General features: G+C 41.7%; 1 protein-coding gene across 1 annotated transcript in view; it reads left to right on the forward strand.

Annotated features, from left to right (window-relative positions):
* Nucleotides 1–843: 843 nt before the first annotated feature.
* The window catches only part of LOC113133232 (ankyrin repeat domain-containing protein 31-like), a 28,891-nt gene continuing 10,825 nt past the window's right edge, over nt 844–18,909 (forward strand). Inside the window, exons 1-4 of the mRNA XM_026311903.1 lie at nt 844–878; nt 18,025–18,284; nt 18,385–18,546; nt 18,631–18,773. Of these exons, the coding sequence (XP_026167688.1) occupies nt 18,038–18,284; nt 18,385–18,546; nt 18,631–18,773 (552 nt within the window). The 5' untranslated portion in view covers nt 844–878; nt 18,025–18,037. The remainder of the gene's footprint in view (nt 879–18,024; nt 18,285–18,384; nt 18,547–18,630; nt 18,774–18,909) is intronic.

Consider the following 18,909-nt stretch of genomic DNA (forward strand, 5'->3'; position numbering starts at 1 on the left):
CTCCTTCTTCGCTCCAGCCTCCCGCACCAACTTATAACAGTCAGACACAGACTGTGACTAAATTAATTATATTAACAGAGAATAACTGTTAAACCAATTAATATTTTAATATGTGGAAAGTTGCTATAGGAGGGTGTTGATAGAGACTTCTGAGTTAAATGCTTTGAGGTGTGCTCCAGCTTGTCCTTGTAAATCATAGTAATTACTCATACACTTCCAGTCAAAATATTGGACACACTTTTTCTATTAATTTCAATGGGATAATGTGTCCAAACTTATGACTGTGAGTTCACAGCCTTACTGTATGAGCATGTTGCCTACCACTCCCTTTTCCCCTAATCCATAAGGTCCATGAGAAAAGTGTCTTGTTAAAAGGAGAAAAGTACCTTGCTTATGTCAGATGTAATTATGTTTTTTTTAATCTCTTTTGCTTATGGCTCTTCTCTGCTTGTCCAATTCTTATTTCCATTTTATACTGTGTAGTCTACTGTGTAGTCTACTTCAACCATTAATGTTACTAGTCCTCTACGAATACTTATTAATTTCAGAATGCAGACATGTACATGTACAAAATAATACCATGTGATGCAATTTTACAGAGGAGTACTTAAAAACTACCTGCTCAGATAGAACTTAGTGAAATGCTATTACACAAGTAAGTAGTAGTCTGATGTAAATGTAAGCTATATATTATCACTGTCAGGGTCAATTTGTTTTGCATACTGACTTCTGAAACCTGGAAATATACTTCCACTGTACCTTCACGCTGCTGTAACGTTAAATAACGTTAGGAGGAGGTACATTGCTAGGTTAGGTTGCACCTCCTTTTTCTGACTACTGATAATAGTATTGCAAACAAGACGATCCAGTTGGAGAAGGCAAGTATATTCTGCCTTATTTAGACAGTTAGCTAACTAACTAGTAACAGACGTTGACACATATGTGCAAACGTATATGAAGACATTAATTTGACTTTCTTTATTAGCCCGACTTTCGTTCCTGTTGTTCTTTAACATTAGCCTAAGCTAACATATTCATTTTCCTAGTTAGCAAGGTAACGTTAGCAGACGCTCAACCTTGCAACCTTGGTAAATTCTTAGCTTCAAAGACTTGGCCACACATAGCGAAGTAGTCAGTATGGATAGGGTACGTTACAGCTAGCTTAAAAATGTTTCAGGCTAACTATTTAACGAAACAGCTAACGTTCATTGAGTGGTTCTATGAATTGTTAACCTTTTAAACTGTCACGTTTAAATTCCATGGTAAAAGCTAGTAGCGTTTAATATACCTGTAGTCCATAATGTAAGGACTATCTGTAGTCTTATCTGTCAATATTTCATCAAACCATAAGCCTTGTCTATATTTTAGCTGATGTCAAGGAATCTCATGGCTTGGTGTCAAGTTACTAAGGTGTGACATCCTTTAAGTCACTAACTTATGGTGAAACTCACAGAAGGCACAACATACATATGGGACATACATTTTACATCCACCCATCCATTATCTATACCCGCTTATTCCTTAACCAGTGTCACAGGGATCTGCTGGAGCCTATCCCAGCTCTCTTTGGGTGAAAGGCAGGGGTACACCCTGGACAGGTCACCGGTCCATCACAGGGCCACATAGAGTCACACAGACAAACAACCACATACACTCACACTCACTCCTATGGGCAATTTAGAGTTACCAATCAACCTAACATGCATGTTTTTGGACTTTGGGAGGAAACCGGAGTACCCGGAGGAAACCCATGCAAACACGGGGAGAACATGCAAACTCCACACAGAAAGGCCAGGTTGCGAACCTGGGACCTTCTTGCTGTGAGGCAATGGTGCTAACTGCTTTTACAAATCTTTATAATAATTTTTTCTTTTGGAATGAAAAATCTTACTCCTTTAACGTTAATATTGTCTCCAGTATAACAGTGGGCAAATTTTAGTAATAGTAATAATAATAGTAATAATAGTTTTGAGATTCCCCCCTAAATCATTTTTAGAAGTTCCTAGGTTAATGTTAGCTAAAATGAACAGGCTGTTTAAAACTGTCCTGGCCTGGGCTTTTTGTCTCAGCAGAGCCTTCTGCGTGGGTTTATTTTAGAAAGCACAACTATATGATAATTTCAAAACAAAAGGAAACCTATGATGATGAGCTGTTCTGCTGTCAGACATGGATTTTTTAACTAGGTTTAATTTAAGGACATTTGTATTACCAGGAGAAATAAAACAAACAAAAAACAAAATAAACAAATAAATAAATTCTGGGCCACACCAATTACACTTAAGCAGCACAGAGCCCTCATTTTAAAGGATTCACCTTTCGATAATTGGAAACATTATTCTCACTGATAACTGATAAACTATTCAAGTAATTTATATTCATGTTTTAATCATTTCAAGCAAAGTTGCAGCTTCTCAGTTTCTCTTTGCTGCCTTAACATTAAATTAAATATATTTGAGTTTGAACTGTTTGTTGGGCACCTTGAGCTTTAGCAAATTGTTGTGGACATTCTTACTGTCATGGCAATCAGATAGGCCTATTTTATAGATCAAATGGTTAATTAAGAGAATAATTAACAAGTGTTACTCTGGGTACTCCGGTTTCCTCCCACAGTCCAAAAAAACATGCATGTTAGGTTGATTGGTGACTCTAAATTGCCTGTAGGAGTGAGTGTGAGTGTGTGAGGTTGTTTGTCTTTGTGTGTCTATATGTGGCCCTGTGATGGACTGGTGACCTGTCCAGGGTGTAGCCCTGCCTTCCACCCGAGAGAGAGCTGGGATAGGCTCCAGCAGATCCCCGTGACCCTGAGCCAGGAAAAGCGGGTATAGAAGATGGATGGATGGATGGATGGATTAACAAGTGAAGGTGAAGGTATTAGGTGTAGCTCATCAGCAAAGAAACCAACAAAGAGAACATAGAAACTTGTATTGGTTACTCAGTGTGGTAGTAAAATACAATAACATGCAATATTCATTTGAGAAAAAGTTGTTTGTTTAAAGTTTAGAAAAGTGTAGTTTTTTTCAGAGGAGACGGTAAAATCTTTACAGTATTCTTTCATTTAACAGTATTACTTACTGCCGGTGTATTTTATTTAGCATGAAATATGTTTTATCCATAGAACCTTAAGGTTTGTGACACACAAAAATGTTTTGTGTTTATATGCTGTGGGATAGATTTCATTTGATTTGTAGTCTTTGTATACTGTCAGGTTTATTAGCACACGTTTTAGTCTGTGCTGCCACCTAGTGGATAGACCATTTAAGTTTTCTGACATAGTACACTTTGTTTTCACTAATAGTGAGTATCCGGTATTTCTAAGTGGGAATCATATAACCACTGAAGGCTAATCTGACTCTGATGCTGGCAAAAATATATATGTATCGTGAGTGGATAGAGCAGCGAGAAAAGAACAGCAACAATAAACAACAAATAGACAATGCAGGTTGGTGTTGCCAGTGATATACAGCTCCAAGACCAGGGACACCTGCAGAAGGTACAGAGAGAGAGGGAGAGAGCACAAACTACGGGAGAGAGAGAGAGCACAAGGTTGGTGACATTCAGCGGTGGAATATACATGTGAGGGGGGAGGAAAGGAAGAGAAGCGAAGGGAAAGGGGGGGGGGGGGGGGGTGTTAGGGTAGGGGAGCTCAGTGCACTGATGGTCCTCGGGCAGTCTAGGCCTATAGCAGCATAACTAAGGGATGGTTCAGGGTTGCCTGAGGCCAGCCCTAACTATATGCTTTGTCAAAGAGGAAGGTTTTAAGTCTAGCCTTAAAAGTACAGAGAGTGTCTGCCTCCTGAACGCAGGCTGGGAGCTGGTTCCACTGGAGAGGAGCTTGATAACTAAAGGCTCTGCCTCCCATTCTGCTTTTGGAAACCCTGGGGACCACAAGTAGACCTGCACTCTGAGAGCGAAGTGGTCTATTGGGATAATATGGTACTATGAAGTCTTTAAGGTATGAAGGAGCTTGATCATGAAGGGAGTTGTATGTGAGGAGAAGGATTTTAAATTCTATTCTGTATTTAACAGGGAGCCAATGAAGAGAAGCTAATATAGGAGAAATATGATCTCTCTTGCTAGTTCCTGTCAGGACTCTGGCTGCCGCATTCTGGATTAACTGGAGGCTTTTTATGGAGATACTGGGACATCCAGATAGTAATGAGTTACAGTAATCTAGCCTTGAGATAACAAATGCATGGATTAGTTTTTCTGCATCATTTTGAGATTGGATGTTCCTAATTTTGGCAATGTTGCGCAGGTGAAAGAAGGCAGTTCTAGAGATTTGTTTTATGTGTGAGTTAAAGGACATGTCCTGGTCAAGGTTTTTCACAGTAGTGCTAGACGCCAGGGATATGCCATCTAAAGTAGCTATAATTTTAGAAAAGTTATTTCTGAAGTTTTTAGGCCCAAATACAATAACTTCTGTTTTCTCTGAATTTAAAAGTAGAAAGTTACTGGTCATCCAGGCCCTTATGCCGGTTAGGCACGCTTGAAGTCTGGTTAACTGGTTTGTGTTAAGTGATAAGATAGGTACAACTGAGTGTCATCTGCATAGCAGTGGTAATTAATAGACTGCTTCCTAATGACATAGCCTAAAGGAAGCATGTACAGGGTGAACAGAATTGGTCTTACCACAGAGCCTTGTGGAACTCCATAACTAACTTTTGTGCACATGGAAGGTTCATCATGGACATGAACAAACTGGAATCTGTCTGATAAATAGGATTGGAACCATTTTAACGCTGTTCCTCTGATACCAGTCACATGCTCCAGTCTCCCACTGTAATGACTTTATCTGAACTAAGCACTAAATCAGACAGGAAGTCTGGAAATGCAGTTAAAATCTCTGAGTAAGAGACAGAAATGTGACTCCTATGTCCAAGTAAGTGCTTGTAATGAACTGTATGTGTCCCAGCCATTCACAGGTGATGAACAAAATAGTATGAAGATGAAGGTTCTTGCTACTCTGATAGATTCTTTTAAGGGAAGATATTGAGAGCATACCTCAAAACAACAAATTATAATTTATATTTAATACACACTACACACTATACTTGTAGCTCATTCATCCTATTTTAGTGTTTCCTTAGTCTTCACAAGTGTCCGATGGCAGTTAGCACATTAGCTTTACCATTGATTGTATGATACTTATGTTGTACTGTGGCAAAATTGGAGGCGACCAACAGTTATTACTACAAATACAAAGAACACAACAAAATGTACATATAAAATGAACTGTATACCGAAAAGTAAATGATTTCAGACACACCAGGGCAAGAAAGTGTTTTAAAAGGAATGCAGAGGGAACATGACGGTGTCGAAGACGCTAACGTAAGAAGTACCTCACCTCCTTAACACTTATGCTGATGCTGGTCACCCAGGAATTCTTGATTAAAAAAATGAGAAAGTCCGCACACAGTCTTACCTTCTCTTTCTTTTTTATTCCAATAACATGGTGAATTAAAAGCCTAACATTTCAGATTCTTGCTGGATTACTATTGCAACACATCATCAGTAGGATAAAACTAACCTGTGTCACAACGGTCTAATCCCAGCTAATCAGGGGCTTAATAAGAAGAGCACTTAAAAAAAACTCTACATGCACCCTTAAATGATATACAGGGCATCCTATTGTAAAATGCCATACCTTAATGATAAATATCACCTGCATAGCACATCTGTTAATTTACTTATAGCACCATCTTGTGGCTGTAACAAATGGAAAGAAATTAGAACAAAAAGGAATCAACATAAAAAGAGTGCTTGAAATAGATAAATTACCCACAGAAATGAAAGTAATTTAATGAGAAAGCATCTGAGATTCAACTCTTCATTTAGTACATAAGGTCACATAGTATTCAAATTATGTGTCCAATATGCTTCTTGTTTCAAAATCAGAAGATGTTTTTCAGTGCCTTCGAACCAAAGGTGAGACTGAAAAGTGTTCTGCTATAGGAGAGATTACATCCGTTCACTTTAACTGACGTTTTGTTTTCCCCACCTATAATAATCCACATGGGCACTTTAACACATAAACCACTCCGCTACTGGATTGGGGATGATTAAATTCATTAGTGCAGGTTGTATAAACAATGCGGACACCAAAAACAACGTGAATTTAAATGATTTGACTTACTGAATGACTTTTCAGATCTGCAGAAACTAACATTTCTTTTAGATTTTTAACTTTCTTATATGAAAAAAGAGAAGGGTGTTTCAACAAAGATCCAACATGTTCTTCAGATGTCAAAATATGCCAAGTCTTAATACCATCATTAGCAAGTTATTGCAAGTTTCAGAGGTAACAAGTAATGTCTTCATAATCAAAATGGACCAAACAGCACACTGCAGAACCACTGTATCAGAATTCTTGTGAGTCTACTTCTAGGCAATCTGCCCATTCTCTTGTAATTCTAACTTGTAATGATAACTTTAGATTGTCAACCTATTGAAGTTAGATTATGGATGTTCACTTTCAGTGAGAGAGAACATGCATTTAATATGACTTACGAAGAGGAAAAGTGCCAGTACCCTAGCACAGACTTTCCCAGGGAGGCTGAGGAGTGTGATCCTCCTGTAATTTGAACATGTCCTCTGGTCCCCCTTCTTAAAAATAGGGACCACCATCCCAGTCTGCCAGTCCTAGAGGCACTGTCTCCGACTGCCACGCGATATGGCAGAGTCATGTCAGATAAGATAAGATAAAATAAGACTTTATGTAAACACAGAGAATAAAGTGTGTGCTTTATTTGTCCACAATGGATAAATTTCAGTATTACAGCAGCGGAAACAACAAGCAATTAAGAATAAACAATAGAATTAGGATATAGAAATTAAGAGGGAACATGACGGTGTCATGTTAAATTAAAAGATAGAAATTATTAAAAGATAGAAAATATAAAAAATATAAGATGCATATATGTACATTTTATAATTCTTTGCATCATATTGGAATGTAAATATGAGTATGAATATTGCACCACACATTGAATATTACACAGTACTGAGTAAGAAAATGTTCCACGCATAGTATCACATTGGAGAGTGTTGCATGTGTACGAATATATATCTCTTATACTGTATATATATATATATAAGTATTTACGGGACATTGTGTTGCATAAAAATTTGGGTATCACTCACCTAAAATATTGAATACTGGATGCTAACGTGGACCTGCTGGGTTTTACAGCAGTGAGAGCTGACAGGGATGCAGAGGCTTGCGGAAAAAGAGGTGAGGGGCTCATGTATATCAACACCCGCTGGTTTAACCCTGATCATGTTTCTGTTAAGGTGTGCTGTGCTGTGTGGATCTAGAACTGTTAGCCATTAGCCTGCGGCCATACTATCTGCTGAGGGAGTTCAGTCACATCATTGCACTCTGTGTTTACATTCCCCTGAGTGCCGATGCAGCCATTGCTTAACTGATTGAGAGCTAATTGAGAAGATCCACTCAGTCACAGCAAGGCTGCAGACCCAACATCCAGAGGCATTCATCATCATTTCTGGGGATTTTAATCATGCCATGCAGGACTCCACCTTGGCTGCTTTCTACCAGGATGTGAACTGTCCCACGAGGAAAAACAGGACAATTGACTTACTGTATGCCAAAGTGAGGGATGCATACAGAGTCACACCGCTCACCCCACTTGAGAAGTCAGATCACAACCTGGTCTACCTACAGCCACAGTACGACCCCCTGGTACAAAGGCAGTATATCACAACACTGGCAATGATCTCCGGAGGAGAGGTGAGAGAGTGCTTTGAAGCCATGGCCTGGCATGTGCTGCTAAATCCACATAGTGAGGACATTGAGGGGATGGCATACTGTCTGGCTGACTATCTGAACTTCTGTGTGGACGTGGTGAGGGGCTCATCATGACCATATGCTGTTACCCTAACAACAAACAGGAGGTCAAAGCTGTCCTCAACAGGAAGAAGGTTGTTTTCAGATCCAAAGTCAGAGAGGCAATAAAATCAGCACGGCAGGAGGTGAAACAGTGCCTGAAGGTGGCCGAAGACACCTACAAGAAAAAAGTGGAGCAAAAGCTGAGGGAGAACAACATGAGGGAGGTCTGGAAGGGTGTCAACACCATCACCAGACACAATGGAGGAGGGAAACAGACTAAATGCCTCCTTCAACTAGTTTGACCAGTCTATGCCTCCCCTAGCCTCACCACTGCCCCCTCCTCCTCTCATTCCTATCTCAGCATCCCTTCCATTTAACATCAATGTTGGCCTCTCCCTCCTCCTCTCCCCACAGTGTCCTCCCTGCATAACTGCAGACCAGGTGAGGAGTGAACTGAGGAGGCCACACCAAAGGAAAGCAGCAGGCCCAGACAAGATGAGTCCACAGCTGCTGAAGACCTGCACTGCTGAACTGGGAAAGCCACTCCAACGCATCTTCAACCTTAGCCTACAGCTTGGGTTCCAGAAAAGAACCGGCCCAGCAAGCTGAATGACTACCGACCAGTGGCACTCACGTCACATTTGATGAAGACACTGGAACGGCTTCCTTCTCCTCCTCAGACCCCCAGGTACATCATGCCCAGGACCCCTTACAATTTGCCTATCGGGCAAAGGTTGGTGTAGAGGTTGCTATCCTCTGCCTCCTCCATCGAGCCTGCTTGCACCTTGATAAGGGTAACCCCTGTCACTTGAACAGTCAGTTGACCTTCAAGGACCTTCCCTGATTGGTCGCAGTAAACCGCAAAATATAAATAAGATCTGGTTTGCAGAAGAAGAGTTCGCTGATATTCGGCTCACACTGTGGTTGTGGTTGCAGAAAAGCGTGTAGAGGAAAAGGAAGAAACCCCTTTTCTCAATAGGGTGCGATGAATTACAGTAACGCAACAGTGAGTTCCTGTGCGAAATGACGTTTTTTTTGGTTAGTGTCAGTATCTGGTTTTTTTTCTAACAGCAAAACAAAGTCTGAATATCATATGAGGCAAAAGAGTGTGTTGGGGTACTTTAATTAAATTAACCTCTTTAAATAGAAACATTGGAATAACGTGTAGTCTGATTCCTCCTTTGAGAGATTTATTTTAATTTGAACTGAACTAATCTTTATTGTGTGATTGCATGGAACAGCTGCGCAGCTAAGAGTAAACCGCGATTAGCCAAGCTAAAAGTTGACTGCCATGGAATGAATAGGTTGAAATAAGTGTAATTGCTTTAATTGCCTTATTGAATGCTCATGTTTTGTTATGTCACCGGTGATGAATTTAACTAAGAAATGATACTGGCCTCCACAGGTCAGGTTTTTTTTCTCCCCAGATTTTTTTCCCCAGGACTTCTCCTAAATTAAATTCTTGTACTTGTTACAAGTGGCGAACTGGTGATTAATTTTTTTTTCCCCCTTGTTGCTCTCTTGTTTAGATTATGGAATATAAATTTCTTTGGAACAAGTAAATGAACTAAGGAAGGAAAAGACAGAACTAAAACAAAGGAAATGAAGAACTCTACTACTGTGAACTTACTGGGTTCCAGTGTTTGAAGTTGAACTGTGTGGATGATTTTTTTTTGTTGTTGTTTCTTATATATGATTTATCTGTGTATTGTGTTTTTTATTGCTTTAAGTTAACCTTTGAATATATCATTGTGTAATACTATCAATTTATCTTGCCTCTATTTTTCCAGTCACACTATTGGCTCCACAAAGAACCCATTCTCCTGCGTTGTAGTCACCTGTTGTATAGCCCTTAAAGTACATGCTATAAAAGCAATGGTTACAAAGTGGCACTGTCAGGATCCTCTTTTTGGACTTTTTAAGTACCTTTAATACCATCCAGCCCTTTATGCTACAGGAAAAACTGACAAGGATGCGAGTGGACCCCTGCCTGGTGTCTTGGATTGTCAGATTGGGAGGTCCAGACCATGTCTGCGACCAATTCTGATTGAGGGTGAGGAGGTTAAGGTAGTACCTTGGGCTGTGGCTGGACAGGCTGGACTGATCTTGCAACACAGACAACCTGTACAAGGAGGTTGCGCTCATTTAACATCTGCAGGAAACTTCTGTGAATATTCTACCACTCTGTGGTCGCCAGTGTCATCTTTTATGTGGTAGTTTGCTGGGGTTGTATCACATCCAAGAGGGACGCCTCTAGGCTAGGCAAACTTGATCAGGCAGGCTGGCTCTGTAGTTGGAATGAAGCTGGCCTCTCTGGTGACAGTTGCAGAGAAGAGAACTCTAGACAAACTGCTGACCATCATAGATGGTAGAGCTGGTAGTTGGTAGGTAGCTGGTAGATGGTAGGTTCATGCTTGAAAAAAAGTGGCTGTACTACAACAACTCTGCAAAGATGAGTGGGCCACAATTCCTCCACAGCACTGTAACAGACTCACTGCAAGTTATTGCAAACGCTTGATTGCAGTTGTTGCTGCTAAGGGTGGCCCAAACAGTTACAGTGGGGCAAAAAAGTATTTAGTCAGCCACCAATTGTGCAAGTTCTCCCACTTAAAAAGATGAGAGAGGCCTGTAATTTTCATCATAGGTATACCTCAACTATGAGAGACAAAATGAGAAAAAAAATCCAGAAAATCACAGTCTGATTTTTAAAGAATTTATTTGAAAATTATGGTGGAAAATAAGTATTTGGTCAATAACAAAAGTTCATCTCAATACTTTGTTATATACCCTTTGTTGGCAATGACAGATATCAAACGTTTTCTGTAAGTCTTCACAAGGTTTTCACACACTGTTGCTGGTATTTTGGCCCATTCCTCCATGCAGATCTCCTCTAGAGCAGTGATGTTTTGGGGCTGTCGCTGGGCACCACAGACTTTCAACTCCCTCCAAAGATTTTCTATGGGGTTGAGATCTGGAGACTGGCTAGGCCACTCCAGGACCTTGAAATGCTTCTTACGAAGCCACTCCTTCGTTACCCGGGCGGTGTGTGGGATCATTGTCATGCTGAAAGACCCAGTCACGTTTCATCTTCAATATCCTTGCTGATGGAAGGAGGTTTTCACTCAAAATCTGACGATACATGGCCCCATTCATTCTTTCCTGTACATGGATCAGTCGTCCTGGTCCCTTTGCAGAAAAACAGCCCCAAAGCATGATGTTTCCACCCCCATGCTTCACAGTAGGTATGGTGTTCTTTGGATGCAACTCAGCATTCTTTCTCCTCCAAACACGACAAGTAGAGTTTTTACCAAAAAGTTCTATTTTGGTTTCATCTGACCATATGACATTCTCCGCGTCCTCTTCTGGATCATCTAAATGCTCTCTAGCAAACTTCAGACAGGCCTGGACATGTACTGGCTTAAGCAGGTGGACACGTCTGGCACTGCAGGATTTGAGAGTCCCTGGCGGCATCATGTGTTACTGCGCCTTTGTAACTTTGGTCGGCCATAGTGGAATTTGGAGTGTGACTGTTTGAGGTTGTGGACAGGTGTCTTTTATACTGATAACGAGTTCAAACAGGTGCCATTAATACAGGTAATGAGTGGAGGACAGAGGAGCCTCTTACAGAAGAAGTTACAGGTCTGTGAGAGCCAGAAATCTTGCTTGTCTTGACCAAATATTTATTTTCCACCATAATTACTAAATTGTTACTTTTACACCAGATGTAATGGGACACACACCTTCCAAAAAGATCAACTTTTGTCTTGTCAGTCCACAGAGTATTTTCCCAAAAGTCTTGGGGATCATCAAGATGTTTTCTGGCAAAACTGAGACGAACCTTTATGTTCTTTTTGCTCAGCAGCGGTTTCCGTCTTGGAACTCTGTCATGCAGACCATTTTTGCCCAGTCTATTTCTTATGGTGGAGTCATGAACAGTGCCTTAACAGCCTTAACTAAGGCAAGTAAGGCCTGCAGTTCTTTGGATGTTGTTGTGGGGTCTTTTGTGATCTCTTGGATTAGTCGTCGCTGTGCTCTTGGGGCAATTTTAGTTGGCCGGCCACTCCTGGGAAGGTTCTCCACCGTTCCATGTTTTCGGCATTTGTAGATAATGGCTATCACTGTGGTTTGCTGCAGTCCCACAGCTTTAGAAATGGCTTTATAACCTTTTCCAGACTGATAGATCTCAATTACTCTCTTTCTCATTTGTTTTTGAACTTCTTTGGATCTCGGCATGATGTCTAGCTTTTGAGGACCTTTTGGTGTACTTCACATTGTCAGGCAGGTCTTATTTAAGTGATTTCTTGATTGCAAACAGGTGTGGCAGTAATCAGGCCTGGGTGTGGCTGGAGGAATTGAACTCAGGTGTGGTAAACCACAGTTTAGTTATGTTTTAACAGGGGGGGCAAACACTTTTTCACACAGGACCATGTAGTTTTGGATTTTGTTTTCCCTTAATAATAAAAACCATTTAAAAACTGCATGATGTATTTACTTGCATTATCTTTCACTAATATTTAAATTTGTTTGGTGATCTGAAACAAAGTGTGACAAGCAAAAAGAAAAGAAGTAATTGAATATATATGTAGTTAAGATACAGTGTATTATTTTATGTATTTCTGCACAGTTTGTGAGGCAGCTCATCTTATTAAGTGATCTTTGTTAGATATAGCTAGCACTGTGATGTACAAGTATTAGGTGCGGTGATTTGAACACACATATCCAAGAGGAATCTACACCAGTGTTAATTTTGACAGCAGATTTTAATTTAGTTTTAGTCATAGTCTTTTGACTAAAATGCAATTTTATCCATCCATCCATCCATCTTCTTCCGCTTATCGGGGGCCGGGTCGCGGGGCCAGTAGCCGATTCAGGGATACCCAGACTTCCTTCTTCCTGGACACTTCCTCCAGCTCTTCTGGGGGGACACCGAGGCGTTCCCAGGCCAGCCGGGAGACATAGTCCGTCCAGCGTGTCCTGGGTCTTCCCCGGGGCCTCCTCCCAGTGGGACATGCCCGGAACACCTCCCCAGGAAGGCGCCCAGGAGGCATCCGAAACAGATGCCTGAGCCACCTCAACTGACTCCTCTCGATGTGGAGGAGCAGCGGCTCTACTCCGAACTCCTCCCGGGCGACCGAGCTCCTCACCCTATCTCTAATTTCAGCCGCTTGTATCCGCGATCTCGTTCTTTCGGTCATGAGCGCTGGGTCATGACCGAAAGAACGAGATCGTGGATGACTATAGGTGAGAGTAGGAATGTAGATTGACTGGTAAATCGAGAGCTTCGCCTTCCGGCTCAGCTCCTTCTTCACCACAACAGACCGGTACACCGACCGCATTACTTCTGCCGATTCCCCGATCCCTCTGTCAATCTCGCGTTCCGTCTTTCCCTCACTCGTGAACAAGACCCCGAGATACGCCGACGCGTTTTGACGCATCTTTTCCTGATAAGGCCGAAACAAACTTAAATTACTCCATCAATTCTGATCGTACAGATAAAAGAAGTATATCATTCAAATCTGTAAAGGGTCTAGTTTTAGTGGTATACCATCATAATAACAACAAAACGTTGTGCTTTTTTTAAATAAAGAAAGCCGACAGGGTGCACTCTCGGCCTTTTCTGTCTCTGCCATTTCTCTTCACAGACGCGTAAATAAAACAACCACAATCTCAGTGAATACTTGGCTCATAAAAATAAGAATTATATGGGTAGAAAGCTTGAAATGTTTTCTTTTGAGTGAAACAATTCAAGTCAAAAACAAATCATCACTTTTTATTTAATCCGTATGAACGTAAGGATAAGTCCGTTTTTTCCTGTCTCACCTCATTACAGGTAATGCGGTCCCGCCTTGTACACTGTCCACTGTTCACATGTAAATAATCTTAGGTGAACCAGGTAAATATGTGCACACTCCCGAGAAATGACACAAAATATCAAACTTCATCATAGAATTTACTCACTTTTTCTGCGCGCTTGGATGATGGCGCGTCACGGACGTGAAGAAGCGCTTCTTGTATTGCACACAGAGACAAATAGTTTAGCTTGTCCTCAGAGTAAAAACACTGATTGTAACTCAAATGAGGATCGTTTGACTCCTCATTGTGTTGTATTGTGCTGCACTAATCCGTCTCATCTACATTGACTGAAAAGCTCATTATGCGCGTCTTTGTCTGGTCGTTCAGTGCGTCTTTTGTGTTCTCAGGTAAATCACATGACTATTCATCCTCAGACACACCCTTGTGCATATGGCCTTTCTGGACAAAAAGTGTCTTAGAAAATTTAAATCAGTGTATTGTTTACTGCGAATGTGTGAACAAGATGACATTCACAGCACTCTGAAGTAAACACTTTAGCCTACAACATGCAGGTCTCCAAAGTCTTGTGAACCAATGTTCTGTTTGTGTTTTATGGTCTTATTTCAGTTAGTAAAAAATTGTGGTTTTTCACTAACCATGCATAAACGCTTTTTTCTCATAAACACAATCATGTATAAACTTGCTTCTCACATATTATTGTAGCCAATTTTGTGCTGATTACAGTGTTATTAGACTTTAGACATTAATATGTTTAAAAGACACTGAAAAAAGCACAAATGTCAGGACATGTCAAAATTTGTCCAGGCCCCCAAAACCCTCTCAGACTGCAGAGGGTTAAACTCCTCCACTTGAGGCAGGATCTCTCCCCTGGCCTGGAGATGGCAAGCCACCTTTTTCTGGTTGAGTACCATGGCCTCGGACTTGGAGGTGCTGATTCTCATCCCAGCCACTTCACACTCGGTTGCAAACCGCCCCAGCGCACGCTGGAGATCCTGGCTCGATGGAGCCTACAGGACAACATCATCTGCAAAAAGAGATGAAATCCTGTGGTCCCCGAACTGGACTCCCTCCGGCCCCTGGCTGCACATAGAAATTCTGTCCATAAAAGTAATGAACAGAACCGGTTACAAAGGGCAGCCCTGCCGGAGTCCAACGTGTACTGGGAACAGGTCTGACTTTCTACCGGTAATGCGAACCAAGCTCCTGCTCCGTTTGTACAGAGACCGGATAACCCTCAGCAAAGGGCCCCGGACCCCATGCTGCTGGAGCACCTCCCACAGGATGTCACGAGGGACCCGGTCGAATGCCTTCTCCAAGTCCACAAAACACATGTGGACTGGTTGGACAAACTCCCATGAACCCTCGAACACCCTTGAGAGTGTCTAGAGCTGGTCCAGTGTTCCACGCCCAGGACAGAAACCGCATTGTTCCTCCTGGATCCGAGGTTCGACCACCGGCCGGATCCTCCTCTCCAGCACCCTGGCATAGACCTTCCCCTGGAGGCTGAGGAGTGTGATCCCTCTGTAGTTGGAACACACCCTCCGGTCCCCCTTCTTAAAAAGAGGAACCACCACCCCAGTCTGCCAATCCAGGGGTACTGTCCCCGAATGCCACGCGATGTTGCACAGGCGTGTCAGCCATGACTGCCCAACAACATCCAGAGACTTGAGGTACTCGGGACGGATCTCATCCACCCCCGGTGCTTTGCCACTGAGGAGCTGCCGAACTACCTCAGTGACTTCGGCTTGGGCTTGGGTGATGGATGCATCAGCCTCCGAATCCCCAGCCCCTGCTTCCCTTATGGAAGACGTGTTGACGGGATTGAGGAGATCCTCGAAGTATTCCTTCCACCGTCCGACAATATCCCCAGTTGAGGTCAGCAGCTCCCCACTTCCACTGTAAACAGTGTTGGTAGAGCACTGCTTCCCCCTCCTGAGGCGCCGGACGCTTTGCCAGAATTTCTTCGGGGCCGACAGGTAGTCCTTCTCCATGGCCTTACCGAACTCCTCCCATACCCGAGTTTTTGCCTCCGTCACCGCCTAGGCTGCAGCACGCTTGGCCCTGTGGTACCTGTCAGCTGCTTCAGAAGTACCACAAGCCAACCAAGCTCGGTAGGACTCCTTCTTCCTCCTTCAACATTCCCAACAGACCCTCACAGTACGTTTGGGCCTGCCAAGTCTGTCCCGCTTCCTCCTCTGCCAGCGGATCCAACTCACCACCAGGTGGTGATCAGTTAACAGCTCTGCTCCTCTCTTCACCCGAGTGTCCAAGACATACGGCCGAAGGTCAGATGACACGACTACAAAGTCGATCATTGACCTCCGGCGTAGGGTATCCTGGTGCCATGTGCACTGATGGACACCCTTATGCTTGAACATGGTGTTCGTTATGGACAAACTGTGACTAGCACAGAAGTCCAGCAACAGAACACCGCTCGGGTTCGTATCGGGGAGGCCGTTCCTCCCAATCACGCCACTAGGTGGATCAGTTACTTTTCAAATGTGTGTCTAAGAAGATTAATTCTGATTGGCTCTTTTCCAAAAACGTCCCTCACTCACATTTTCGTCTCGTTTTTATTAGTCAACAAAAATGTCAATATATTTTTATTTAGTTTTCGTCATCATCACTTAATTTTTATTTAGTTAACGTCTTGTTTTTGTCAGCGAAAAGTTGACGTTGACGAAAATTATAACGAAAATACTTCGTCAACGAAAGTAACTGATCTACACTGAAATGAGACTGCTTTAATTTTAACATTTTTCAGGCATCTTATAATGTTTAATCTTTATATTATAAATATAAAGATTATAATAATATAAATATAATATAGTATAAATAATCTTTATAATGCTTTTAGCATTAATACTTGATTATCATAAATCAGTGACATATCAGCACATAGACAATTGTGAGTGTCCACATTCCTTAAACCTTTCAGTTTTTATCTTTTATCTGTATTTTTCTAGTGTGGGTCATTTAACTCAGGATTAGAGGCTAACTATCAGTAGCACATGATGTGTGTGAAAATTGTACTGTTTGGATTAGTGTTCTACTGAAGATATTCAGTCTCTCAAGGGTTTGAAAACAGAGCAGGTACAGCAAAGCAGTCAACAAAAGATAGCATGGATTTGGCATTGCCAGCTATGAAAATGCCTTGTTAGAGCAAGTTGAGCCAAACATCTATTTTATAGATTAGAAATTGATACTTTTTTCTTGTTTCTGTACTGTTAAAATTAGGCAACATGTTTCAAGACATCAGCAGTTTTGTTTGCCAACTCAAGTCTTCTATTGATTATATCTTCAACAGCTAAACATGTCAATGGAAGCTGTTGAAGTAATTACACATTACACATAAGGTTGTGTAAATGTATGTGATAGTAAAACATTTTACTTTTGCTTTTGTTGATGCATTGCACAAACAAAGGGAATGTCACTTCATCCATGGATTAAAAGTTCAAACTTTTGCCAGAAAATTGTCCTCATCAGAAACAATTTGTTCAAACACCCAAAGTGACAATGTAAATTGGTGTAATAGTTTAATGAGCATAAGGGATTAGGCGACTTTGACACTGTTAGGCCCCGAAATCTCTGTTTCCTGTTTTGATCCCTTATTTTGGTTACTCCCTGTTTTCTGTTCTGTATTAGTCCTAGGTAGCTTTATGTTGATTAGTCTGATTACTTTCACCTGTGTTCAATTAGTCTTCAGTTCTGTGTATATATGTCCCCTGCCTTCCTTTGTTCCTTGTCAGAGCATTGTATGTATGATGTTTACCACAGCCGTTGTTTTCTTGTTTCTTTCTGCCCGCCTGCCCGCCTGCCCGCCTGCCCGCCTGCCCGCCTGCCCGCCTGCCCGCCTGCCCGCCTGCCCGCCTGCCCGCCTGCCCGCCTGCCCGCCTGCCCCGCCGAGTAGCGGAGTATATTTGTTTTGTGCCTGAGCCTGGAGATCCCGGTAATAAACTAGTTTGTGTCCTGCACTTGGGTCCTCAGTTCTCCTTCCTTCACCACAGACACCACCAGATCGTAACAGACACAGGGAACCACTGTGCATTTCATATCAAGAGTGGACTTTCATTTAACCATGAACATAGTCTTTTACTATTTTTAACTAAATATACAGTATTGTGTATACAGTATTGTGCGAGTCAAATCATATGAATCCTTTTTGCGACATCTTCGGTATGCTCTGATGAATGATCTTGTCCTGCTAGAAGGGGTGTCAAATTAGAAAACATTCATGTATGTTGAAAATTTTTGTCTTTTTTTAAGTTTTCATTTTTCTTATTCACCAAACAGGATAGTTGTGTTATTGTTTGAGCAAAATCTGAAAGTGTAATTATCTGTCTCATCTGTGTATTTTCTTACAGAAGCATTCTGGAGATGACTGACCAATGTAGTCAGAGTCGTGAGAAAAATGAGGAGCCATCAACTTTAAATGATGACTCTTTAAGCCTGCTGTCTGATCTTAATCCTTGGCAAACTAGAGGGACAGTCCGGGAGAGACATGTTTTAGATTCACAAGTTTGCAGCAAAGAGCAGAAAAAGAAATTGGAAATGGAGACAAATCAACTGAAATCACTTGAACCAGCAGGGAGGTCTTGCTGTATTCAGTTTGCAGCAGTCCATGGTAAGCCTACATCTTAGAGAATTATAAGTCATAACCTTCTGAAACATAATTTTTAATCAAATTTATGTTTTATCTTTATTTATTTTATGCAACTACAAAGTAAATATGTCAAAATGTGTGAAAATCCCCACAAAGACACAACTTCACAAGACAGATGGAAAAGGAGAGACTCTTCTGCACAAAGCATGCAAGAGAAAAAATCTAGCGTGGGTCAAAGCACTCATTCAAGCTGGGATCAGTGTCAACATGGAAGATTATGCAGGTTTGTCACAATTTAGACCATTGCTTAATTGCGTTACTTTTATATTCTGACATATTTACCACAAATATAAACTGTCAAACACAGGCTGGACAGCTCTCCATGAGGCATCCTCTGTGGGTGATAAGGTAGTGGTAGAGGAACTGTTGAAAGCTGGAGCTAATGTTAATGCAAGAAGCTTTAATGGTGCTACACCCCTACATGATGCGGCTTCCTCTGGACACTATCAGGTAATGAAGAAATGAGACTCAGGGAACAATACCTTTTTAAATTCAACCCTAAGTTGAATTTAAAAAGGTATTGTTCCAGCCATGTCTGTACTAAACAAACTGACATTAGAGCAGAGTTTTTTGTCATCTCAGTTAT

This window comes from Mastacembelus armatus, unplaced genomic scaffold, assembly GCF_900324485.2.
Source record: "Mastacembelus armatus unplaced genomic scaffold, fMasArm1.2, whole genome shotgun sequence".
Lineage (NCBI taxonomy): Eukaryota > Metazoa > Chordata > Actinopteri > Synbranchiformes > Mastacembelidae > Mastacembelus > Mastacembelus armatus.